This window comes from Rhipicephalus sanguineus, chromosome 1, assembly GCF_013339695.2.
Source record: "Rhipicephalus sanguineus isolate Rsan-2018 chromosome 1, BIME_Rsan_1.4, whole genome shotgun sequence".
In the NCBI taxonomy this organism is placed as follows: Eukaryota; Metazoa; Arthropoda; class Arachnida; order Ixodida; family Ixodidae; genus Rhipicephalus; species Rhipicephalus sanguineus.
The window spans coordinates 128,714,240-128,741,752 of record NC_051176.1 but is presented as its reverse complement, the minus strand read 5'-3'; the positions used below and the strand labels follow the sequence as shown (position 1 = coordinate 128,741,752).

Sequence of the window (27,513 nt, the reverse complement as noted above, 5' to 3'; positions counted from 1 at the left end):
TTGTGGACGCCATGATTATCCTAGCGAGGCTCTAGCAGCTCCACTGTAAAACCAACATAAGTGATGGCACTGACCTAGGTCAAAGGCACGCCATGGTTAGCGCGTGAAGCTTTGTGAGTTGTCACACGCTGGCATTATAAATTATAGAATGTGCATTCTACCAATTATGGGTTGCTTCAGCACATGGAATCATCACATGTGAGCTTGTTTGGTCTGAAAGCTTGGCTGGACGTTCTCGAAAGCAAACTTTGTTTGCTGCAAACTACTAGCGAGGTTCTTCAACTTTAATGGAAATGTGCTTTGATGTTGTGAACACGGACCTATCAGCTCTGCACCTTCATATGCTGAATGCAAAAAGCGTAAATGCTGATAACATCTTACCTGTAATGAACTGATTTCCAGAGACAAACATTAATCAGACATGTGGTATTATTTATAAATCCATTAAAGTATAAAATGATTCACTTTCTGGTGCTCACACTCATCTGTATTAATCTGCTTGCCTTCTGTTGCCCTGTTTGCTTTCTAAGAGGAGTAAATTTAAGGTTAATATGCTAGCTTAATGCTGAATTGCACAAAATAAGCAGTCAAAGCACACTGATATCAAGCTGTTTCCTACGGTTGTAATGCAGTGATTCCACTCCTGCGCCAACTGCGCCAAAGTGCGCCAAATTGTATTTACTGCGCCATCCTGATAATATCGACGAAAATTGCGCCAAACTGCGCCAAAGTCTCGGGTTTGGGGGCGTCTATCACCGGCAATCGCACAGCCGGCACGTCAGAACATGTGCAGCTTGATCTTGGGGCTGCCAAAGTCGCAACCATGGACCAAGAATTATTCCGCTGAATAAATAGTGCTCGCGCGTGCGTCCCGAATAAGTCACGATGCCATGCACGGTGCCGACGCAGCTTCTGTTCTGCAAGTCGGCTTGAGAGCAAAACGCGCTCTCCGCAGAGGCTCGTGACGTATAGGCCTCTCGGTAGCGAGAAAGTGCGACGGCGATTCATCGGCGGACGTCGTCTGTTCTAGAAACGCTGCTGATAGCTCGTTTCAAGCGTCGCACGGCACGTAAGGAAAGCAATGTTCAGTAATAACTACATGTGTGCTGCTAAAATGTCTGTCACTTCTGTTTCCGGACATCGCGGAATGAAATCTGGGATCGCTAGCAGTATATATATGGAACAATATTGAATTTTCCTTGCTTCGCGTTTATGGAAGAGCACGCGAACGGTGGAAACGCGTTCACGCTTTTCCTCGGATATACTTTATCCACGGATCTTCATTCGGAAGAGCTTTTTCGTAATTGCTTATACCAGCACGTCCGAGTTTAATCACTCTGCGGTAAATACCCCCTAAAAGGCCCTGCCCTTTCGAGCTCACGTGCTAGGGTTCCAATTCAAATTTTTTGCTTGCTTTTTAAAAATATCATCTCATTAATTAAAGCATATATCCTGGTCGAAGCAGCCGCAAATACGCAGCTGTCAGTAGCGGGCCCGTCGCTGACGGCCCACAGTGAAGCGGCTACCTCATGTTACACGTCCGCCCCTCGCTTTCGGTGGTCAACAGCTGACGGGTAAAAAAACTCGGTTTCGCTTAAGGGCGAAGCAATGAATGCGATACCAACAAATTGTATTGTTAAACGAAGTAAGGCTAGCAGCTAACTCATTTGGATTCGATCTCGCGTAACTCAACAAAACACTGGTTTAAGGGAATATGGCCGCTCCAGGAACCGAAGCGTTTTCTTGCTCTGAGTTCTCTTACACGAAGTAAGCGTTGAGAGCACGGCAAGTTTACGAGCCGTCTCCTGATGCCTCGAGATGGCGTGCGCGCAAGCGACTGCGCCCTTCGAACGATGCGGTCCGCCCCCCCCCCCCCCCCCGCTCCTCTGGCGTCCTTTCATGCTCCTTACGAAAGACGGGCGGGGCGTTTCCTCTCTGTTTGATGAGCAATCGACGGCAGGCCCGCACGCGGGAAGATGTTATCTCATGCGCTGTCCGTGGGACGGAGTCAGACGGCCGGCTAGCTTAATCTCCGCTTCAGCCGCGTTCGTCGCCAGCGCTCGCGAGCTTTTACCCGCGGCTAGAATGCGCATGGTGATGTTATTAATTTCGTCTTTATACAGAAAATTACGGCAATGGTGACGGCGAAAATCCGCGGAGAGCGTCCATATAATTGTTATCACAATAAACACTTTAAAAAAAGTTCAGGAGCCATTTCACTCTGTGAAGTGGATGATAAGCGAAGCTGTTTCACGCATGGCAAGGAGGTGACATGGTGGAGGACAGTTTGGTATGTAAGGCCAGGTTGTTAACGTTCAATACGCAATATTAATGCGAAACCATGAGATGCTTTATCAAACATGAAAATTGACCGTCGGTGGCGTTAATCTATTGATGCAAAAATAATCGTGATGGCGTCATCATCACGTCATAGATCGTCAAAACTTGTGACGTCATCATGGCGTCATATATAGTGATGTCACGTGATGACGCCATCAAGACATCGTCGCTTTACACTGCTTCCGTAATCGGTGCGCCGATCATGGAGCTAGCGCAAAACCAGGTGAGGTGCAGAAAGCTTGCAGAGAAGGAGGGGGAGGATCAACCCGTCGATCGAGAAGAAAAAGAACCTGGCTTTCACCTTGGGGTTTTCTTAGGGGAATGCATCAGGGACAGTGTGGCTCTTTGGCATTGAGGCACTGCTGTACATCACGGCGTTTGTCTACAATGTCTGCTGATAACCACATAGATGTATTTAGAGTGTTATTTCATAAAGTGCAATTTTATTGATCTGGTATTCTGTTTATTTGCTAGTGTCGAAAATAATCGCCGAAGAGGTTAATCCAGAACACTCAACTGCATGAGCGTTTATTTTTTCATTTGCGAGTGAAGTATGGAGTTCTCCCGAGATGATTTTTTCCATGAGATTTGCAATGAATCGAAATATTTCTAGCCTTCATAAGAGCCCCATAGTAATATTCCGGTTCTTGAATGATATTGCAATATGCTTCTGTAGTGCACTCCAGGATGTAAAATTCGCTGCTCCAGAGTGCTCCCAGATGCAAAATTCGCTGCTCCAGAGTGCTCCCAGATGCAAAATTATCTGCTCCAAAGTGCTCCAAGATGAAAATTTTGCTGCTCCAAAGTGCTCCAAAACGGAAATTTTGCTGCTCCAAAAATTGCTCCAAATCAGAAGTCCTCGGTAGCATCACTAGTAATGAATAACAGACATATTACTTGAGCGTGTTAACAGTGGTCACTTAGTAGTCAACTGAAGAGCTCTAATTAAATAAAAAAAGGTGTAAATATACTGTTCAGCAGAAACTGTGCAGTATGAATCTGTTGCATTGTGTTCTTGATCCCTGCATTTCACGTGGAACTCATGCAGGAGTGTGTTCTTCCATCAATGCAATCACTGCGGCTGCAAGACTACAAGTTTAATGACTTCAGTCTCGATGATAATGGCATGCTGAAGGCCTGCTTGCGTATCTTCCTTGAACTGGACTTCCTCAACCGATTCCACATTGAGTACCTGGTGCGTATACTAGAATTTCACAAAACTACTTGATTTGGTGTATGTACTATTCAAACTATTCAATGACATTTCTTGCTCAAAATACACATGTTCTGTGGAACCTAACCTAACCTAACCTAATGCCATGTTCATCCTTTTGACTGAGCTGGCCTATTTATATTATTTATACGCAGGGGCGGAGCCAGGACTTTTTTACCGGGGGGGGGGGGGGGCACCGATGACAAGTGAGCTCCTTCAGGGGTAGGGTTTTCACTGTTTGCTCTTGGGGGGGGCAAGGGGGTGGGGGCAGGGGAAATATTGGGGAGGGGCTAGAGCCGCCCCCGAGACCCCCACTGGTGCCGCCCCTGTTCAATACGGTTTGCCAAAGCTTGTCATTGTTGCTGCATTTCTAATACTAGTATATCATCAAATTTTAAGTAGCCGCAAAAGTCAATTTCTCTCTAGCAGCATTTTTCATGGATGTGTTGCATTACATCACGACTACTGTCTATCCTTCTTTGGTTTTCAGGTGTTATGCCGGTGGCTCTTGAGTGTCAAGAAAAACTACCGCAAGGTATCCTACCATAACTGGCGGCATGCTTTCAACGTTGGCCAGATGATGTTTTCCATCCTTACCGTAAGACTATGTGTTTTATTACTGTTATCAACTAGAAGAAAAAAAAAAATCTTAACACTTTTTCTCTTTATAATAACATGGTTAAGCTGAAGCTGCCAATAAGTATACGTTGTTTTTCTGTAAGTGATGCCACGTATGTAGGCTGCAAGGTAATTTGTAAAAGGGTCCACAAATGAAGTGAAAACATGGTTTTAGTCATTGCAGTGATCTGTTGCCTCTTATGAAGATGAGATTTCTTGTAAGATGCAGCCTGTAGAGTCATGTATTTTTCATATTACATAATGCCATTGCTCGCATTTAAATTAAAAAAAAAAAAACGGCACTCTCTTGCAAGTCAATAAGACACGCAACAATAGAAGAAAAGAGAGAGACAGGTGTCGATTTGACTCTTTTCCTTTATTATTGTGCGTCTTATTTAATTAGAGTAGCGTAAGTGCCACCTATTGCAGCACAATCTCGCAAACTTTATTGGTCACTCAAGGGGCACTACTCAGTGTGTGTTATCACATAACATGATTAGTACATAGAATATTGTTCTTAACAGAGTGAATTCACTGCTGTACAGAAGTGTTAACATGTTGAGTACATAGAATATTGTTCTTAACAGAGTGACTTCACTGCTGTACGAAAGTGTTTTGAAATCCTGTTTCAACTTAAGGTTTTTCATTCATATGCCTCTGGATAATATCTTTTAGTGCTAGTAGATCATCCTACCAGTGATTGGGTTTGGTAGCAGGATAAGAAGACAAAATGTGGCATTAAGTGGACCATTTGTGAACGATAGTCATGTGCAAGTCATAAGCATTTAAAATTTCACGTTTTAATTTATATCGTACCTTTAACACAAGGATGTTCTTTACCCGCAGAACACAAAGCTTCATGAAGTTCTTGGAGATCTGGAAACCTTTGGCCTCATCGTGGCCTGCTTGTGCCATGACCTGGACCACAGAGGCACCAACAACTCCTTCCAGATCAAGTAAAGATACACAGCAGCTCATTTATTTTGCACCCTGACATATGGCTTTTAAATTGTCTCTGAATCATTTCCAGCATGAATGCTTATTCACACATAGTGCTTCATGAAGCTATCTGTCTCAGCAAAGTTCTCTCAACAATTTTTGAAAAGCCTGCAATTGTTTGGAGCAACAAGAAATTTGCTGTGTGCTACACCTTCACACTTCCCCTTGCCCTTACCCACTCCTATAGGTGCAACCGGCTGCTGCAACTCTTAATGACCAACTTCTATAGAATGAATGTGATTAGCTATGATAGCTTGCTTTTACATTACACTAATTTATGCATTCTTGATCTCTGTCACAGATATTCTATTGTAGTCATCGCTGTAGATAGTATGATAATGATGCACAAGCTTCCCAGACAACGCAAAGGCATCCTAGGGACATCCAAATGACATCCCTTTTGGGAGTTCGGGACATCCAAAAGACGTCCCACACAAGGTGGAAAAACATCCCAAGTGATACAAAAAAAGACCTTTTTGGGATGTCCCAAAACTGCATGCGTGTGGGATGTTATTGGGACATGTGGCCACTTTTTACTGCAGGATTATTTCAAAAGGGTGGGACATCTGCTCCCATAACATGTTAACTTGCTTCATCGCGCTCGACCACCCCCTACCTGAGAGAGCCAGTTGCCTCTCCAGGAAAGCATATTCCTCGTCCAACCAACCCACTTTTTTTTCACATAGATAACTAGATAACTTAAAACCAAGTCATGTGTTCAGAAAGCAAGCAACATGCATGGAACATCAAGTGACCAGCAAAAATGATTTATTGCCTCACTATTATGTGGCACTATAATCATGCCGAGAAGGACAAAGAACTTGGTATTGATGAGCGTGTAGTCTAAGGTGCACACTTTCGAGTGGAGGGCCTTCCATGGCGTCCAGCAAAAGGGCTTGCAGAGGCAGCTGAGGACAACAAAAACAAAGCCTGCATGTATGTATACGTACTGCACACAACATGCATGAAAATGGTGAACAACAGGAACATAGCATGACTATATTGTGTTATGTCTCCTGAGACAGGGTTAAACCTCATTCCAGATGCACAAGTGCCTGCTTTTACTTATTGCTTTGTCAACACTAGAATCATGAGAACTCTGTATTTATGAGCATGACATCTGGGGTGCACGCTTTCAAACGCAGAGCATTCCAGCTGGCGTCCAACAGTAGGGCTCGCAGAGGCAGCTGAGAACAAAAACAAAGCCTTAATGTACATGTCCATACTGCACACACAAACGCACAAAGATGGTGCACAACGGGGATATAGCATGCCTACTTTGTCCTGTGTGTGTGTTAAGAGGTTAAAGGGACCGACAACCAACTTTTATGGTACCTATTTTCTTTAACGCGAGAGAAAGCTTACCAGTCAGAGTGTATAATCAAGGAATGGTGATGTGGGAAATGCCGTGAAACATTTGTAATTCGAATTTTTCTATCTGCGACGGATATGAAGTCGTATACACACGTGACAAGACGATGCAAACAGTGAGCGTGACAGCGGTTCGTGTTCGAGCGCGGCGGTTTACTGCGTGTGTGTGTACTCGCGCGCATGCGCTGCGGCTCGACATGGTCCACTGGCTACCGCGAAGGCAGCGCCATTACTTGTCACCGTGCAACTCCTTTTACCTCATAAGCAGCACAGAATAGAGCGGGGATGGATAGTAATATACATACTAATATTTTTAGGACCAATAATGGCACACATGACGGTATCAGACTACGTGACTTTGTACAGCAAAGTGATCAACTCCGCAATCTAGCTTCAAGGCTCTTGCGATAGGTTGCACAACATGGCTTTTTTTTGTTACTTTTAAACACAATTTAGAGATATAAATCCTACTCACAGCGCGAAAAGGATGCTGGAATATGTCAGTATATAGCGCGGTCTGACAGGATCTAATCACAAGTTCTGGCCAGTTGTCGGTCCCTTCTCCTTTAAGCCTGGTTCATACTGAAGTGCTTGTAAACAACAATGCACAATTTTACTTATTGCTTTACCAACGAAATTCATGCCAGGAATAACAAAGGAATTGGTATTTACGAGCATGACGTCCAAGGTGCACGCGTTTAAACACAGAGCCTCCCAGCTGTTGTCCAGGAGCGGGGTTCGCAGACGCAGCTGAGGAAAAAAAACAAATCCTTCATGTATATGCATATCCACTGTAAGCACAAATATGCATGAAAGTGGCCCACAAAACAAACATAGCACAACTGTGTTGTTGCATGTCTGCTAGTTTAAGAGGAGTAAAACCTGCTTCATAATTACTTGCTCATAAGCAGAAATTTCTCCTTTTAGCTTACTCTAATTATGTCGGTTACGACTTTCGCATTTACAAGCATGAAGTCTAAGCTGCACGTTTTCCGTCTCGTAACCTGCATGCCTATGTCCAGGAAGCTGAGCACATTCTATGTCATTACCAGTAGGCAAAGGTGCAGACATTTGGGGTAAAGGTGCACACCAGGGGCACCACTACTAGAAGCAGCTGAAAAAAAAAGAAAAAGATCATGTAATATGTGTACACAGCTAGCACATGCAAAAAGAATATCATTGAGCAACAGTGCATATCACAAATGTGCTACATTTGTTTGGAAGTAAAACCTACTTGACAAACAGAGTGGGCTAGTTGGTCATTTCGGTTGTGTGAAACTACTTGACTGCTGGTAAAGGATGAAAACAACATGCACTGAAAAAAGGCGGAGGTATCGGGAAGCCAGACAAGGTGCCAATTGCTAATATGCACCAAGTGACTGAGCAACAGGTTCTGCTGCTTCATAGAGATGTAGCAGAAACACCAACATACATTTTTCAGTTTCTTGTTTCAGTAAGGCAAAAATCATGATCATAATCACAAACGATACGATATATACCAGTACAAAACTGGGCTGTGCCCTTTTCTTCTGATAACCGGCTAACTGATGGCCAGCAGCAGGACTCACACGTGCAACTGAATAAAAGAATAGCAAGAATATGCGCTGTTTTGAACATAAGTTCTGGCTTTTCTTACAAATGGTGTCATAATGAGAGCAAAAAATTTGGTACTGGGCATAAACTGAGGGCAAGCCAGTCTTGTGTGCAGCAATGCTTAATTCATGTCCACAGCCCACTACAAATGGTTAAACTTGACACATGCATTTGACCATTCCAATTTTTTTTACGTTTATGTCAGTTGCCGTGGAAAACATGTACAACAAACCTTTGAAGTTTTTTTCTTTGTCGTCCAGGACTTCTGATCGTTTTCCACGGCACTACGCACGCGCCGGCTTGCAGTTATTCGAGGCAGATCAGCCATGTGTTCCACGATCGCGGTGTCAATCTACACACGTGGCCGACAACAACAACATATCAGCATTGTGAGCTTAACAGTTTCTGCGGAAGATAAACCAAATCGCGTCACAAATAAAACTTACTCCCACGTGCCATTCTTGCTGCGAGGGTCCAGTTCAGCGTACGCCAACCTGCGCGCGGTGGGGAGCCAAAGAAGAAAGTGCTAAGAACGTGCTGACTGCAGTAATCCAGGCATGTCAAGTACTTACCGAAGAGGTGGAAAAACGTTGAAATCGGCAAGATCTTGCAACCAGGCAAACACCTACGGCATGCGCGCTTGTGATTTTTCGACGAAACGTCACGGATCAAACACCTAAAAACGAGGCCAACGAAGAGTCTGATCTACCCGAACCCCCGAACTCCAAACACGCCGGGCGCCATGATGGCGATGGCAATGTCTGCGCAGTGCTCGCAGTCTAGTGAGCTCGCAGCAAATCGTCCACTATTTGAGCAGGTGTTGGCTCGCAGTAAGCGCAATTAAAGAACAATTGCGTATTAAACCTAAGAAAGAAAACAATAAAATAACAATATTTCATTCAATTCTTCTAAAGTTAATATGTCGGTGTTTTTATAAATACGACACCACCACACCACCGTTCGTGCGGTGCGGCCGCCGTTCTCTGATCTTTCACGAAAAGCACGGCGTGCGTGGCGCGAGTACGTGCGCCGTACCGCTGTACCGCCTTTACCAAGTGCAACACTTGCTCACGCAGACAGCAATCGATCCCTCGTCCTCATAACGGCGCGACATTTAGAAAGAAACAAAAAAAAAAACAAACGAACACTTTCACAAAAAACGCGGATATATTGTTTTTCATGTGCATGTAGATATGCAATTGTGCACGCGCGCCAACCATGCTCTCCGGCGGAGTTGCTGTTTCCGATTGTTTAGGATCGCCAATTTTCAACACGGTAGCTTATTTCACCGCTAACTTGAAGTCCCAATCAGATCCTACAAGGGATGTTTTAGGAATGATCCCTATGCACATGTCTAAAGGACATCCTAAAAACCACCTTGTTGGGATGCGGGACGTTTGGACTTTTTTGGGAAGTCCCTGGGATGTAGTGTGTTGTCTGGGTTTTGCATCCTTAGACTGCAGGGTAGTTCTCTCAGAGTCCAAGATTTCTGCTCATAGCCTCTTTAAAATTGTCATACTTGAACCCTCAGTTCACTGGTTATCAACATTGAACTTTATGTAATATAAATAAGAGGAAACCATTAAACATCTTTTCCTAATACTACTCAAAAATATTCATCTGCATATTCATGAAAGTGTCTTTGCTCGAGCCTTCTCACATTTTCCATTTGGAAGACATGACTATGAACTTTGCTTCAGTAACACACATTAAAATATGGGCCACGATTTTCTAATGAGAAACTTTCAGTAAAATAATGTGTAAGAATTTTCTGGTATGTTTTCTAATCACTGTAATCAGAGTTTTGTGCTATAAATACTAGAAGGAACTATAGTGTAAGTGTCTGTGTGTGCCACTAGCTATGTCATCTAGCTGTTCATCCAGCATTTAGATGGCAGGAACGTGGCCAATAGGTTTGTTATAACTTTATCTTTGTGGCTACAAACTACAGTGTGAGTCCTGTGAGTTCTTAAACTGATCTTTTGTTCAACACTTAACCTCTGATTTCTACCATTCAAAACTTTCAAACATGCAAATGAAAACTGGTATTTATGAATGGTATTAACGTTCACTGAGTACATTTAACAAACCATCGGGGTTTTGCAGCATGCATTTTGAAAAGTGCTGCAGGTTATTTATACTCTGAAAATCATGCAATGAATTGAACTGTGACTCTAGTAGTACATTTAACTGCTTCGAATAAACATAAAGTAGGCACACTACACAACTGAACCACAGAAACCACAGAAGAACAATAAACTATAGCATATTTTGTCAATAAACATGTTAACACAAATAATTGATGTACTGCCCATGACTTCCATATTGCTGAATGAATTATTGCAGTGCCAGGTTTATAACTAGTAATCTTAGCAAAAACTATGATTGTTAGCAAATCTACACTGAAGTACATGAATATAGTCTATGACAATTTAAGAATGCAGGCGAGATGCCTTGCAATAAAGCGCAATGCCTTTTCACATAATAGGAATGCACTGAGCATGCTAGGCATTCTCTGAACATGCTAGGCACCCCGCGAGCAGCAGCACATGATTAGGGGTGTTTGAATAGTGTATTTTAGAACTGAATCGAATAAGCATCAAAAAGGGATGACACTGAATTGAATGCGAATACGAATCGAATACTATTTTAATAATTTTCTAATAGTAAGGCAACAAATTTCAAAACTGTCCTATAATTCCACAACTTTTTATTTGAAACAAATATTCACAGACTTTAACAAGGAACTTTTTAACAATTACTTTTGACCAACAAAAAACGCCACAATTTTATAAACTGAGGTGAGCTCATGTACAGCAGCAACAATAGTGTTCGAGATATATTGTAACTGTAGGTTGAAATACAACACTGACTACAGTATTCAAAGCGTTAATTTGTCCTCCGCTTTTAAATAGAACTGAGACACAAAAATTAAATAATGTTGAACCGAACACCACGCATATGGCTAAATATGGAATGAAACAAACAAACCCGTTATTACAACGTGGGCCTTAGCATCAGATGCTGGTAAACATCAGTGTTGAATACTGCATCTGCAAGAACAATTAAATTTATACAAACACAGTGCTTGCATCTGTTATTTTTTAGATGTGTATGTGTATATATATATATATATATATATATATATATATATATATACTAGTGAGAGCATGTGAGAGAAGGTTCTCATGTATCGCCAAGAGCCCGGCTAACAAAACCACCAACCGCGTGATGATGATAATGGATTAATGACGCTTTCGCTTTGGTGATACTGTAGTTCTAAGCAAAAACACCTTCATCTGGTGATCACTATAGCAACAACAGCCCTGTGAAAGCCCGGACTACATGCATCTTGGCAATTCAATGATTAAAACAATAAAAATGATCCCTAGCTATTCCACAGTTTCATTCCTTTGGGGTTTTCCCATCAGTTCAGCTTATACGAAAAATATTTTAGAAATACTTAGGGTTTCGAATGGGCACTATTCAGTTTGACTACCAAGTCTAATAGTAGAACGCTATTCAATTCATTGAATTGAATAGCTAGGGATCATATTCGAAATTTTCGAGTACTTACACATAACCTATTTATTTCTGGCGAAAGTGACCTTAAAAGCAAGCATGCAGTGAGCAAGCATGCACTGGTGCCTGTGGAAAAACAGGGTTCTGTATGATCACAGTGCATAGCAACATTCTCATAATATGAACAAAACGGGTTTTATTTATGGGCAAAAGACAGTACAAAAATAAGACTGCAGAAAACAAACATACCTTGCCTGCAGCAGCCCTTTAACTATATTTTCATCCACATTTTGCTTGGCACTATCTAGACAAGGATATTTCCGACTAATGAAACCAATTCTAACACTATTAAAATAGGTTATATTGTTGCTTATGCATGAATCTTATGGCTGATACTGAGAATTCTCTTATTATTATTTCTTTGCTACACACATTAACTTTGAAATCGAGGGAGCTATATGTATATTGGCGCACACGCTTTCATACAAAATGCATGGCATATAAATCTAGGCTGTTTTATAGGCCAGTTTGAGTGTTAGCACTGTTAGATCTGTAACACTGTTAGTTCTATATTTCAGGTCGTCATCTCCATTGGCACAGCTGTATTCTACATCAACAATGGAGCACCATCACTTTGACCAGTGTGTCATGATACTCAACAGCCAGGTATGTACTCTACATGGTATATATAACTAAGTAAAAATAAACCAAATAAGACTCTTTTGATGTATGTCAAAGCTGTTGGCTGTTCATAAAAAAATAGAAAGTAGCCTTTTCAATTGTTGTTACACGCAAATACTGTTTGCTTCTGTTAATTTGACATATTGGCTCCATTCCTGCCAATAGCTGCCTCTGATGGCTGTGTAGAGCCTTTCCTACTACATGCACCATATTTCTACTATGTACATTCATGCCATAAGCAAAAGTAACCTGGCTTTTATGTTCATAAATATGTTGTCCTAAAAGCTCTTTTATTGGCTAGGGAATAGTTTAGTGATTAAAACATTCACTAACTCTCCTCGTATTAGAGCTAGCTGTCTTCATTCAAGTGCCTTCATGTGGGTTTAAGAGTGCCTGGTTATGAAGCTTTAGTTCAGGAATTGCCAAGGAGCAATATTAACAAATTACTAGTTGAAGTGCAGCGGTGCCTTCTAAAGTCAAGGTGGAAGGTTGGGGGATAAAATATTTAAAGGCACCGGGACCACACTGGGGGAAATCAAGTGAATAAGCATCGTACGTTGATCATAGTGTTGATCATGTCTACAAAGTATGAGGTGGCAGCATGGGACGAAAATGGTTAAAATTTTTAACATGAGGCCATGTGCACTTTCTTTTGAGGCAGCCCTGGTTTGAGTGAAAATCAAGGACTCACACAAATGTCCTTTGCAACATGCACTGCTTGAAATGCCACTGGTCGTGGCATGTAAACTCAGTTAATAATGCAAGGTGGAACGTGCAATGCCTTTACCATAAATGCACCTTGAAGCAATGCAGAAAGATGAGAAAAGGAAGCAGTGCTCAGCACATTAGCGAGACACGGCCCTTATGCTCCTGTACATGGGAGAATGCATGGAAGGAATGCCGCTTGTCGACGATAGCCAAGATAAAGGGGAAGACTGTCTGTTGGCAGTGGCGCTCAACTCATAGTGGCATGGTAACAGGGCGGTTTAAGTTCTTCTAACTCCTCAAATAATGAAGTGAGTTGAAAAATTCTTTCGGTAAAGCGCTCCATAGAAAGTGCCTTACAGTTTCAGTGTATATATAACCAAACTTTGGAGTGGGGCCTGATGACACTTTTTTTTTCTACACTGTGTGTTTAGCATGTATGTGCTCTTCTTGCAGGGCAACCAGATTCTAAGCCATGTTTCCCCAGAGGAGTACACCACCATCATACGGATCGTGGAAGAGGCCATTCTTGCCACAGACCTTGCTGTCTACTTCCGGTAAGACTATTTGCTTGTGCCTGTTCCCTGCTTCATTGTTCTTTTTCTAGTTTGTGAACAAAAACATAATACACAATTTACTGGCTGCATTCTCTTAATTTTTTTGTTCATGTCTCAGAAAGTCATGCCTGCAACCTGATGTCCTTGCTCAGGTTTATACTATGATGGAGGGCACACATCAGAGGCTTTAGTGTCAAATGAAGTGCTGAAGTATTAGAACTAACCATTTGCTTCTTGACTTGCATGATATACTTGCATGAAAGTGACTGATTAAGAAAGGTGAATTTAGTGCAATTCTCACTGTGAGCACGCATTTCAGTACAGTAGGCTCCCAGCAGGGTTGCCAGGTCCAAAAGGCAAAAAAATAGCCAACAAATTGCAAAAACTATCCAAGAAGTAGCCAACTTGACCAAAGGGGAGTAAAAGTATCCAAAAGTAACGATGCGTGTGTGAAAATAACTTCGGCGTTTTTTTTTTTTTAATGCCTAAATGCAAAGGCAGAAACTGCTGCGCCGCGCGGTGCACGAGCCGTTCCCACACAGAAATGACTCCTGCGCCGCACGGAAGTGACGTCATGCATTTTCCGGTTAGGCGCGCCGTTTGAATATTTCATGAATTCGCCGAATCGGCAAGCGAGTATGCCTCCCCATTGGCATCCCGTCAGCCAGACTTGCTGCTGCTGCTGCAGCTGCGCTGCTGGTGGTCCTGTCTACAGGACCTTTGATATTGCATGTTAGATGACCCTTGCAGAATTGACTCTATTTACTATGATGTGCTGTTTTTAGAATCAATGCATTTTCTCGGCGAGACGCAAGAGGACACGCAAAATTCAGATGCAGCTAGCTGCATCGGCTTCTCCGGCATCCGCGTCAAGAATGTTGATTTGTATGGTTTATCAAGGCTCTGATGACAGGAAGACAGACTGCAACAGACGTGGTCTCAGAACTGTGTCACTGGGCGCCTAGATTTTGCGAACGGCTCGTGGTGATGTACTATCATGATGAAAAGAAATGTGAAGAGCGTAAAGCGTGGCTTTCGGTACAGTCGAACTTCAACATGGTTTGGCTATCGCTGGGCGAATCTGTGCTTTCAGCCTGCGTCACCGTAGCACTAGAATTTTGCTCCTGCTCGCACTATCTCATTGCGTGTGTGTTCCAAGTGCAAGGCATGACTGGCTGATTATAAGCATAACAAATAATGGTGGACAAGTTTCCTGCCATTATTCTTTTGGCAGCCAGCAGTCACTGTTTCTCTTCGCCTCTTGTAGCCACGCCGAATATGCAACACGAAACCTTGTTATGTCGCTCAGTGTACCGTCACCGCCTCACGAAGTAATCGGCAGACTAATTCGCTTCAAAATACTGATGTTCCGCTGTGATGCTCTTGGTTACACTGTACTATGAGCAATCAGCACTTGATAAACGATGCCCAATGGCAACAGCTGACTGCATTAGCCCACCTACCTAGAAAACAGTACCAAACAGTTTGTCTACCTTGCTGAATAACATGGCCTGTGACAGCACAGCAGAATTTATTTACCTAGCAATGGATGATAACGGCTGATAGGTGTTCGCACTTTGCGAAAAACCTGCAGTGTAGGTTTTTCGCAAAGTGCGAAAACAGTTGCTAGTCCAGTCCTTGTGTGTGTCACTTCTTCCCCTTGTCCGGCGTCTTTTTGACTGGTTTTTGCCTCAGAGTGTAGGAGCATTGGCCATCAGAGATCACAGGCTTAGTAAAAACACTTCGCACCCGCACTGGGATTTCTTGTGCATCTGGACATTCACACGAAGTGTGCAACAACATTTATTTCATCGTTGACCTTGCCCTTCGCGACAAGCAAAATGAGGTACTCGGCTGCTAGGACACTCTCACATTCGGCAACACCACGTTTTGCCATTGAAACTAGAAAATGCAGTACTTCCAACCAGTGGCGTAGCCGGGGGGGGGGGGGGGGGGGCACACTGTGCCTGTGCTCCCCACCCCCGAAATTTTTTTTTGTTATGGCATACAGAGCCCAAAATGACACTTGACCACATCTGCCTGCCCGGCCCCCAATTCAAATCAAGGAGGTGCCCCCCAACCCACCCCCCCACCCCCGAAAAAAATTTCTGCCTACGCCCCTGCTTCCAACAGCAACAATCCGCACATCATAGTGAGAAACTATGCCGCACATGGACTTTCTCGCAGCTGCCATATTTGCCACTGTTACTTTTCGCAGCGCCCCCGGGATTTAAGGTGCTTGTGATATGTCATTAATTAACAAATGTACATTAACTAACTCGTCAAACACTTTTTGTCGAATAGTATTTTTGTAGGTTTAACACATTATAAAGTAATAATCTGTCCATTTGAGTTGTTTCAAGTTTATTTTATTACGATGACGTCACTTCGCAGGAGCCAGGTCTCGTGCACCACGCGGCACATGAGACGCTGCCAAATGCAAAAGCCTTTCGGCGAAAATTTAAACGCGTACTGCATAAACACTTCAATATCAGAATTGCTGAGATGCAAGCATAAATTGTTAAGTTTAACAATCATTTCGTGCAGGATGACGAAGTTTTTGTGCTGTTGCAAAAAATTATTCTCTCTTCGCGCATCTCGCATGAGTTTTCTTAAGGACTAAAAGTAACGACAATAAAAATGGCCACACGGGTATGAATGCGCTTAAAATTGCAGTTGCTTGGATTGAAGCATAAATTGTAGTCATCTTTGCAATTATTTCTCGCGTGATGACAAAGTCTTAGCAGTAAATATTCCAGAGTCAAAGTTCGTACCTAATCATGATGCAAACAGTTAGTCGGATGTTGGATTTCTAATGTAGATGAGTGTAGAGCACCATGGATGCAGATCCCTTTAAATTCCTTTTGACTTCCAACTGGGGTTTAAAGTGGCGTTGAGCAATAGGTGGTTTGCACAATGAGGCCTCGTGCAACAGTGTTCCTGTGTACCAGCCACGTACGTATCCAAAAGCCTTTTGTTCTTGCCTGCGAGTCCTATGTGACTGCAAGATTATGAACATGCAGTTGTTGTAATGTTTATATTATAATTCCCACCCTTGACCCTTACCCCTGCTGAGGTCATTGAGTCATCCTTTTCAATTAAAGTAAATTTTCTGTGTAATTGAACTGCCAATTTAATTATGGGAGCTGGAAACACAATTGCGTTGCCACGTTTTTACACCACATACTCGAACACCAGTGGGTGCAATATCACCCGATATTGATAACTTAGCTCAAATCAAGGGAACAGCAATGTAGCCAAAAAGTAGCATATTAGCCAACCCGTTTTTTTTTTTTTTTTTGCCACCACCAGCCTAAAAAAGTAGCCAAGCCTGGCAGCCCTGGTTCCCATGCCAAGACAAATTCAAAGGGATCATGGATGTCTTTTCATCAGAAGTTTGCCTTAAGAGAAGGAATCCACAAAACTCTTCTATTAGTAGTGCACCCTCACATCCATGCTACACGACAATAAAATGAAACATTAAAAGCAGAAAGCATGCATGAAAAGACATTTGTTGGGATTGCATAATACAGATTTTTGCAATTTTACCCCGGTTGTTGGAGCAATTGTCGGTCATCAGAACTGTGCAAGTCCAGCATTTCACCTAGCTTGCCGAAAATTCTTTTGTGACCATGGTCTTGAAAAAAATCTTACCTATGGCACCCACCTCAAGTCGGGTGGTAAGTGGCACTCACAGTGAATCAGCAAAGACCAAGAAAGGAATGAAAATAATAATTACCAAATAGAGCCTCTGATCTTGTTTTCTCAGGGATTTCTGATCAGCTTATCAGTGTTCTGCACACAAGCAAGTAGGGCATGCTGGTACCTTTGATATTGTGCAACAATTGCTGCCATAAATCACTGCAAATAAATGTTTTTTATTGCTACTATTATATTTGGTATTTAAGAGCATCGACGCACAACTGCAACAAGCATTGTACACGCAATAACAGGCCATAGCACTTTGTTGGCATACACACAAAAGGCTTATATAAGTCTTGTAACACTACTACTACTGTGCACACCATGATGTTAAAGACGGAATGTGGTGTTGATGGCTGCGTTAGAGGAAACATGTCCTCTTGCTGACGAAAAGATGGCAGAAAACAATCTTTCCCAGTCCTTCAGTGGCGAGCAGTAACAGAAGCTTTTCATTGGCATCTTTGGCTTACCCATTAATAACTCGCCTGCTCCCATCCATTAGCCTATATTGGCTGGGAAGGCAGTCAATCTTTATTATGGTGTTATGGACACAACAAATGATGTTCTGCTCCCCCTTTGAGTTGTATATAAATGCAAGATGTTATAGCAGGCTTAGTTTTGCGTTATATGCACTGAAAGGGAAAGTTGGTATATATCCAAAGGTGTTGGTGTTGTTTAAAATAAAGCTTCATAGAAAAATTGGCTCCGCTCCAGAAAAAAAAAAACGTTCAAGCGCTGCATTTTTGGGGTGGTTGTAGTATGAAATGAGCTATTCAGGATGATAGCAATTGGTAATCTAGGGATTGTGAGGGTAGACTGTTGGGTAAGTTACATATGGTTCAGAGTGGGAAAACAGGAACGGAAACCAAGAAGCCAGAATAAGCAGCAAGTAACTATGGGGATTTGTGCTAAGGAAAGGTGTGCACACAAAGGAAAGCACACTTGTGTTTGTCCTCTCTTTCATGTGTCTACATCTGTTTAGTAATAATTCCCCTCATCAGTTATCCAAGACTAGCTAAAACCTGACAGCTTGTCCTAACTGTTGGCTAAGCTTGGCTAAGTTTGACTGGAGGGCTTAAACCCTTTGAGGGTCAAAGACGTACATGTACATCATGCCTGCATGTTTAAAACGCGTGCCTTTTTCAATTGTTTCTCCTGCTTGGCATGTGCTGCCACACTGCGGAAATACGTGGAATTTTTTTCTTGCGCCGATGTCTCTCTGTTTTTTTTTTTCATGCTTTACTACAGCGGTGCGCCAGCTAGTTTCGGTTTTGTTCTTCGGCTGGTTCCCGCTTGTTGCACCTGCAAAACTGCTGGCTTTCCTGTTTAGAATATCTCGAAGGGTGACCATTTGGTTACTCCCTCGTTTATTGCTCCCCGGGGTGCAATTACACCTGTTTCTGTGCAGGCACTGACTGATGCAAGTGCCCAATGGGCATTGAAACTCCCTCGGACATCCGAATAAAATCCGAACGTCCACGTCCTAAGCAGTTGTCCAGGGGACATCCGATGGATATCAATGTCGGATTAAATGTTTAAGTCCGTTTGCTTTTCTCCATCGGACGTCCTCGGGACATAACGTGCAGGATATATCGCCTCGCGTACGATTTTAACTTGTTTCGGGCTTTATTTGCGAACTTCTGATTTTCGGTACTTATGAATCATGATATGTCTTCCAGGGCCATCATGCGCGCGATAGGTCGAATTTTCAACAGAAAATGTGATGTACATAATTCACTACCCCTTTCAAGTACTTAATTACAGCAGCCAAACCTATATATCGCTTTCAAAAACTCCTCGGTCATTTTTTACAGCGCAGAAAGTGCGCCACGCCCGAGAAAACCCGCATGCTGCCAGTATGGCCACCACGGGTGTTTATTGAATCGCCGCATCTGGCTCAGCGTCGAATTTTCAGCACAGCACAAAAAACACTAGCATTTTCAGCGCAGCCTGAGAAACACTACGGTCTTTAGAATTATGTATCGATATATTTTCTATTAAAGGAACGCACCACCTAATACATATGTATTGATGTTGCGCCTCAGGTATGCGTAATATTTGCTTTTTGATCGAGAATGTTCACAAATATGAACCCCGCTACCAGTTCAAGATGGCTGGGCATTCAGAAAGTAGTTAAACTTTAGCAGGGTGGCTGAATATCGGTTGACAGACGGACACCAAAGCATCTGCGTTTAATGTACATAGTGTAAATAAACTTTTTCTAAATAGAAAGTCTATCGTCTTTAATATTTGACGATATGGCGTGCAATTTAAGTCACGCCGAGGTGGCGACGCCCTTTAAAACAAATTACACATATTTTGAAGCCGCAAATCTTACTCGATCGTTGCAAGCGACGAAGCGACTACGATTGATCTGCGGTTGCCACGTGCATTTTTTTCCCTCCATGGCAATGGAAATATAAATACGATAAAAAAGAGCTCCTGCGTCCGTTGAACCTCCGAATATCCGACCTAGACACCCGTGGGACACCCGCTGGATTGCCAATTAGTGTGCGCCTTCTAGTCCAGCGGATGTCCGCTGTACGTCTATCGGCTATTCGCGGATGTCCACTGGATGACCAAGACATCCAGAAGTGGACATCCACTGGACGCCCGCCGGAGTTTAAATGCCCATTGGGTGATGTTGCTGTGATTGCATTTCCTGTTTCGGGGACTCACAAAAACCGCTTCCATCTCCTTCGTGATAAGACGAAGGATTATTATATGTTTTGGACTTGTTTTCGTTTTCCGGATGTGCTCACAACTACACAGTTTTCTTCAGTGCGCTCACCCGCGCAGTTTGCTTTCGCTATGGAAGTGCGCACCGGTTTCTCTGCCGCAAGTTAGTCTAGCGGGGATTCCTCCAAATCGCCACTCGACTGCCAAATCAGAATCTGATTCAGTAAATGTCAGGCCGTCATACAAGGAGTTACTTACGAGTTAAGACTCGGATGTTGATGAGTGAGTGACATCTCAAAAGCATGCGCGGTGAGACGATGCTGACTGGATCAAAAGTGGCTTTTCTCCCCCGTGTTTTCATTTAAGGCCACTTCATGCACTTATTTTTGTACGTCTGTCAACTACACAGGCGTTTATTTCAATGCAGAACTTTTAACGGTCGTAGAGTTCTTTTTTAGAATTTCTCTTGCCGTTACTCACGAATAAACCATATGTATGTAACAACACAAATTATTTTTTTGTCACTTTTTTGTCAAAAAAAATTTTAGACAAGTTTTTTCTTGAATAGATTCATATGAAGAATTTAATTCAGCAGTTAAAAAAATACATGTTTTGGTGACACATTTTGCGAAAAGAATCGACCCTGAAAGGGTTAAGGTATTGAGATATTCATTCTTTTCTTACCTCCTAGTTGCCTCAGTTTTGGTACCAGGAAGCAAATGGTGATAGATTCGTTACTTAAACTAGGATAAATTATTTTTCAACCATTAAACATTCTATTTGAGGAGCCTGTGTGGCTTTGTGCTGCTTTCAAGTAAAAGCAGACTGTCCTTATCATGAAACTTCCTCTACCTCATGGACTTATGTCGTGCCCTTATTACATATGTCAACATAGTCGTTTCGCCGAGAGAAGCTTAATTAAGTCATGTCCTGTAACTGTGTGTGCCTTCTTTTGTCTCGTGTCTGTAGCAAGAGAGGCCAGTTCTTCAAGCTTGTGGAGAACGACGAGTACCAGTGGGCCAACTGTGATCATCGTGAGCTTCTCAGGTGATTGCACATATGCTGCTGTTGTTTAAGAGTCACCTAGGTTCATATTGTTGAATTGCACATGAAAGGAATGCTGTGTTGATTGTACATTTGCATTAATTATCATATTAGTCACCTGCAAGAGAGGGCGAGTGTGGTACAACTGAGTATAATGTAGCTTTTTGTATTTGATGATATGTTCATTAGGCAAGGTTCTTTTTTTTCTTTTGATCTGTTTGTTTATCACCATTTTTTATTTCTTTTCTGCTTTACGTTTTTTTTTTCTCGCAAATGGGACATATGTGTCATGCTTTTCTGAGGATCTATTTAATTTTCATGCTTGATATGGCTTCTACCATAAGTCAAGTTCATAGGTCAAGTTCTTAAAATGTTGAATCTGTATAGCGTCTCTGTAGCCACTGCAGGGCGTGAAAAAATGACACGCATATGCTTTCCTCAAGCCCTAGTACACCACCTACAACATCCATTGTGTTCGTATGGCGACATACACGCAGGCTTTTTTTTTTTCTTGAGGAGGGAGGGCGGATGCAAGAAATATATACAGTAAAACCTCGGTGATATGAATCTCGCGGGATCACCAAAAATATTCGTATAATCCGAAATTCATATCACCAGAAAGTATGAAAAATTAGCATGCGACAAAAGAAAGCTGGCGTACATTTTCATTTATTCTTTTTCGGGGCCGCAGCAATGTCACGAACAGCTCTGAATGATTGCCAGTGAAGTTTTTAGATGTCAACAATCATACCTGCTCTTGTAAATATACGGCCTGTGCGCGCGTATGTAATTATGGACCAGGTGTGTTGTGACCCGCGACAGCTATACTCGCGGACAACTTTTCTTGGCAATGAAGGGAAGGCTAGAGAGCCGAACTACGCGTGTGCTACCGTTGAAGATTATAGTGCCACAATTGCGTCCGTGTTTTCTGCGTGAGAATAAAAACAATAACATTGCTTCATTTTCTACGGGGCGCTGTTTGAAGAGAGGGTCAGCGCGCACCAAGGAGATATTTATAGTGATTTTGATTTCTGCAGTGTCATTTCGCGTTTTTGCACCTGTGAAAACGTCGCACCTTTTATGTGCACCTCACAGTCAAAATGGCGCCTTCATCTTCAGGTGAGCGCTCGTCACCCTCCAGCTTTCCCGACAACTCGCCGAGGGAGCTTGTGACGAATTTCACTAACAAATGGCTGTGTAAGCCTGTGACGGCCCGCTCGAATAATAAAATGGCCGTCACAGGAGGTACGGAAGGTTCACAAACCAAAACTAAATTCGAAACGCGCGCCGAACCGGACTACTTCGCGGAGCAGTACATGTGCAGTAGCTCCGCCCCCGTAGCCTTCCCTTCATTGCCAAGAAAAGTTGTCCGCGAGTATAGGAGCTCTTTCCAAATCTTTAGTATGCTTTTCCGCATGATACCGGGGTACTGCAGCAAAAGTGACTTAAGGAGCGCTTTGCTGTGATAGATGAAGGCCAGAAAATTTTACGACCGTGGTCCTACATTATTATTTTCTTATCGCGGTGGTGTTGAGGATGTTTTTCGAGAGATTTACGGCCGTGCCCGCACAAGTGCGTCCCCAGTCATGCATGCTGACGTTGTGAGGCCTAGCTGCTTCGCCAAGACTGTCCTTGTCTTCTGTCGGTCCTCGTCCACCTTTCATAGGGTGTCTGATGCACGAGGACACCGATTGCATGGAGGACATGGCTTGTAATCTAAAGGCGAAGGCGCACGAAGGCGCATTAGGGCTTCCAAGATTCGCACACACAATCTCGGAGGTTACGATGCGTCACTGAAGGTTTATTCTGATCACTATGTAAGAAAAGTATGTTTCTTACACCGTGATTCTGACCAATTGGCGGCGCAGTGCGCATGCCCGTGCTTGCGTTTCTGATTCCGCACGTGCTTGGCGCGTCTCCCGCGACAGCGCGGACAGCACCTCTTCGTACCTACGCGGTAGCGTACGTTCGTATCAAATGTCGTGGGGTGAAAATCTGTTCGAAACAACCTACTCCATTACACTGCATGCCAATGGGCCTTGGCCGGGACCAAAGAAAAATTCGTATCACCCTGAAATTTGTACGAGCCGTGATTGTATCACCGAGGTTTCACTGCATATATTTATGAACGGCATATTTTCTGCAGCTTGATGGTAAGCCGTGAAGAACCAGAGCTGTTGTTTTATAAAAGCTAAATGCATGATGTTGCTCAGACAAGACAGTAGTTCATGGGGAGATGTGGAAGGGATGAGCCAGTAATCATGCAATGCAAGAAACAATGGTCGCTGTTAAGGCAATATATATGTTATGTTGCATAGCTCAACTTCCTGTCATGTTGCACATGCATATGTGTCAGCGTCTTTGATTCAACAACACACATTTAAAATATTGTCCTTTATTTTATGCATATGTATGACTCTTGCAGTTGAATCTATAGCACCGAGTCTGCATGAATGTGCACATTAAATACACACTTCAAACCTTATCACGTCATTATTTATGAGTACAAATAATCAACTTCCTGTCTCTTTCAAATGAGTATATCCAGTGCTGCCTGTAGCACCGATCACACTGGTATGAATATTTGATTTATTCCTCAAGTTTTTTTATACTTGAGCTAGTTTTTTACTGTTAGGTATGCATTTTTCTTGCGTTTAAATTTTGATCAGTGCTAGTGGCAGATGTAATGGTGGGACAAATGCCTCATTCACTGACCTAATTTTTTAATGGAGAAACTGAGCTTAACTTGATTCACTGATGGATCCACATGCAAATTCACTCATTAATTACTGTTCAAATAAGAAAATGGTGTCATGTATACATGGTAACAGCAAAAGCAATTTGCCTATTAACCCATAGTTATCACTGTTAAGGACAATGTAGGTACACACACATGTACTCTTCTGGGGCAGGGTGCCATGCTTCCCTCTCTTCCTTCATCTCTAGTAGCTTGTGTACTTTTTCAGATGCTTTTAGCTCAGTGTTAGTTTTTCTTTACATACAAATGCTCACTCTGGTCTTTCTTCAGAAATATGCTGATGACAGCTTGCGATATTGGAGCGATCACCAAACCCTGGGATGTCCAAAGAGTGGTGAGTGAAAGTGTTCTGTACGCTGTCAAGTTTGTTGTTAAAATTAGTGGAATGTAATTTGTCAGTGTTGGCAGTCTTTAAGATGGCTGCTTTTAATAAAATTGCAGCATTAATATGGGTGGTGCATTTTCATGGAGGTAAATATAGCAAGGAAAACATGAGAATTAAGGCAAATGGACATCATCTTATTGTGTTCTCTGGTCAAAGACAGTGTCCTACTCTATTATACTGAAACATGGCAGACAATAGTATCACACATCCACATGTTTGCAGAGCAAGAAATTACACCATCTCCCACTAAAGGGAACCATGTGGGGATGCGAAACAGCGCATGGGTCGACTTAAAGTTCCGTTCTTCACGGGCACCTTGCCCGATGTTAACACGTCCTTGCAAGTGGAGCACACCATGAATTCACTGTAGTTGCTGTTACTCGTCGCGAACTCTTGTTGGAGCACGCCACGCGGGTTCATCGCGCGTCTGCAGAATCTCGTTCCCTGACGCCATCACGTGATTGCTGAGAGAGTGTAAGGGGGAGAGACCACAGCGTCTTACCCAGCCCCACAGGCCCGAACGCGCTAGCGCTTGGCAGCACACATGGCTTTGTCTGCGTTACGCCAAGCTAGGACAGCATACGGCAGCCCAGGCCCCTAAATTGCTCTGCACGCATCATCATCAAGGCGGTCGAAGAACAAGAGGAAGAAGATTCTCCTTGGCACGAGCGCGTGCTCAGATGGCTATGCTAGGTGGGACGGTCGCCAGTGGAGCTACGGACACAGCCCAACGCAAAAGCTTCACATCTAATATATGCGTACAGCAGAAATCCTTTTCTTCATTGCAACCCAGAACTCAGAAGGCGATTACACGGGCTGACATAAATTCTTGCCCCTTTGCCATCCACCTGCCCTGTGTAGATTCCATCATGTTGGTCAGGGCAAAAGAAGAGAGAAAGTGCCCAAAGCCTGCAAAAACTCCCTGTAACTCTGTTTATACTTTACGAATTCAAAAAATATTTACAGCAGGAGGTTTAAGGGGCATTCTGGTTCAATAGTGAGGTCATTTTATGATAACTTGGTACACTTTATTCAGCTGCAATATTTGTTTCTTTTGGAGATAAATTGACTGGTGAATTGCAGAAAGGAAATGTAGCCCTAGAAAGAAAACATGCATACAGCTCCTTTTTTAGTTATTGAAGTGCAGTAGTAGATTTTTAAAATGTTATGCCTGTAATGAACCACAGCATAATGTAGTTAATTAGTAATGGTACCAGCCCTAAAACAGGGCTGCACATTTATGTTATTGATTCAGTAATAAAACATACTTGAATACGCATGACTTAATCAAGTCAGAAAAGTAGTAAAAATAAAAAGAATTATGCATGAGGCTTATTGTAGCTTCAGCTTGCTTCACAAACACTAGAGTGGCCAGTCCAAGCCAGATCTACAGGAGCATTTAAGATGAGCCTAGAATAATGTTATCTGGCATGTCCATAAGCAAGTCAAATTTAATATGTAGAAAGTTTCAATGAAGCATTTTGTTTGAAAATTATGCTAATATTTTCAGGTGAATACTCTAATATGCACCTAATATCTTTGTAGAGGTATACACATTTCTTCTGAGACATTCAAAGAGGCAGCTCAGTTTGTCCATAACCCTTACAAAAATTATTGTAGAACTGTGCCTGTGCGTAATTAGCACATACTTTGTGCCAAGATGGTGTGGTAGCCTTTAGGTTGGTGTTTGACTTTCCGGTAAGAGGTACATATTTAAATGAACATGCCATGCTGGGTCACTGCAAAAATAGGCATTATGCAACAGCCAGGATGGTATGCATGCAGATGAAAACATAAACCATTTTACCAGCTTTAGAAGCAAAAGATCATGAACAGGCTCGAAGATTCTGTCGTGCAACTTGAGAATTTTACTGAAGACTTGGTAAATAAGCTGATAATGATCCACGTGTGCTGCTTTATCATTTTTTTGGTGACTGCATGCTTTTAATCGTCTAACCACTGTTACAAATTAACCCTTTCAGACGCCACCTATGAAGAACTGCCTGTAAATGTGTCAAATTGGTACAGCGTTATTTCAAGGCACTCAGTATTCTATTGCAACAAAAATAATGTCATAATACGCTAATTTATGCGTGTTATAGTTACTAATCCTGATTGAGTTGTAATTAAATATCTATTTACCCCGAAGTCATTCGTGCCCTATTTTGGCATAAACAGAAGGAAATCTCAGGCTGGAAATATAGTGCAAATTCATTTTTTGGTTATGTCCGTTTTGAGAAAAGAAAAATTATACTTTTCACAAGGCTCATAGGAAGCGGCACGTCGAACGACTCGTCGAACAGTGTAGTGTCTTCAGCGAAGTGATCATATGCAGCAATACGCTGCAAAATGAAGTTCGATGAAGAGAAATTTATTATGCAGGAGGTTCAATTAATTCAAAGCTCAATATGCCTTGCTCTTTCTTAGCCCCTAGGCGACACAAATAGCAAAAACAAGTGGTGTACACAATTGTGTACATAGCGTCTCAAAGGGTTAAGTTATTGCTTTCCACAAGAGGTGCCTGCATGTGTCAGACAATATTCACTCATAGCATGTCAATCTGACCACCCTTACTAAAGCCGATATTTGTACTTCAGGTTGCAGACCTGGTGACAATGGAGTTCTTTCAGCAAGGAGACATGGAAAAGAAAGAGCTAAATCTCCAACCCATTGTAAGTAGCTTTGTAAACAGACACCATTCAAACCGTAACTGGCTATTAACAATAACAGCAGTGGCAGCGTAGATGACTGGAAGGTAAAAATACTGCAATCGCCTCCCTGGTTGGCAGAGTCCAGCAGAAGACAGTATCAAAAATTTTTGCATAACACATACAAACTGCATAGCACAACAACGCAATTGTCTACAGGTCTACATAGGTCCTTGAAACCATTGAGAACAATTGAATTTATTACAGTTTTCAAGTCCTCATAACTTCTATTAAAAAGACAGTTGAGATGGATAGCAATTCTCAAATAAAGGACATTTAAATAACTGATGCATGGAAAAAAAAAGAATTGGGCTAAATTTGGCAGAGGTGTTGTGACTGTGTGAAGGTCTTTGACTGAGTCCCAGTACGCGTACAAATTGGATCAACTGAGCATGTCAGTAATTATTATTGAATGCCCCAAGTGAAGGCAGAGTCATAGTTGTTTCCATGCTTGTGTATTTATGGCTGTTGCTTGACTCTCATGCTTGATCCGTAGACATGCGGGTTTGTGAAACTAGGGTTGCAATAAAAGTCTGTCACGGTGGTACAGTGGTTATGGTGCTTGGCTTCTGACCCGAAAGATGCGGGTTCGATCCCAGCCACAGCAGTCGCATTTTGATGCAGGCAAAATGCTAGAG

The 27,513-nt window shown here is 42.6% G+C and overlaps 1 protein-coding gene and 1 long non-coding RNA gene across 9 annotated transcripts in view; one reads left to right on the top strand and one right to left on the bottom strand.

Annotated features, from left to right (window-relative positions):
- Positions 1 to 27,513, top strand: part of LOC119397741 (dual 3',5'-cyclic-AMP and -GMP phosphodiesterase 11) — a 532,132-nt gene that overhangs the window by 462,769 nt on the left and 41,850 nt on the right. For all 7 annotated transcript variants that reach the window (XR_007416391.1, XR_007416392.1, XR_007416393.1 and 4 more), the window contains exons 14-21: positions 3,389 to 3,535; positions 4,044 to 4,151; positions 5,018 to 5,127; positions 12,235 to 12,322; positions 13,499 to 13,599; positions 20,950 to 21,027; positions 24,053 to 24,116; positions 26,765 to 26,839. Coding sequence is in view for 4 of the 7 variants with exons in the window: in XM_049416417.1 (XP_049272374.1) it covers positions 3,389 to 3,535; positions 4,044 to 4,151; positions 5,018 to 5,127; positions 12,235 to 12,322; positions 13,499 to 13,599; positions 20,950 to 21,027; positions 24,053 to 24,116; positions 26,765 to 26,839 (771 nt within the window). In the remaining 3 variants the exon portion in view is untranslated. The remainder of the gene's footprint in view (positions 1 to 3,388; positions 3,536 to 4,043; positions 4,152 to 5,017; positions 5,128 to 12,234; positions 12,323 to 13,498; positions 13,600 to 20,949; positions 21,028 to 24,052; positions 24,117 to 26,764; positions 26,840 to 27,513) is intronic.
- Positions 8,045 to 8,838, bottom strand: LOC125758756 (uncharacterized). Of its 2 annotated transcripts, none has more exons than XR_007416397.1 (3): positions 8,707 to 8,838; positions 8,581 to 8,660; positions 8,045 to 8,486 (listed from the first exon to the last, which is right to left on the bottom strand). It is a non-coding gene; the product is annotated as an uncharacterized LOC125758756 (long non-coding RNA). The 2 variants fall into 2 exon arrangements; XR_007416396.1 differs by having other exon boundaries at positions 8,581 to 8,628.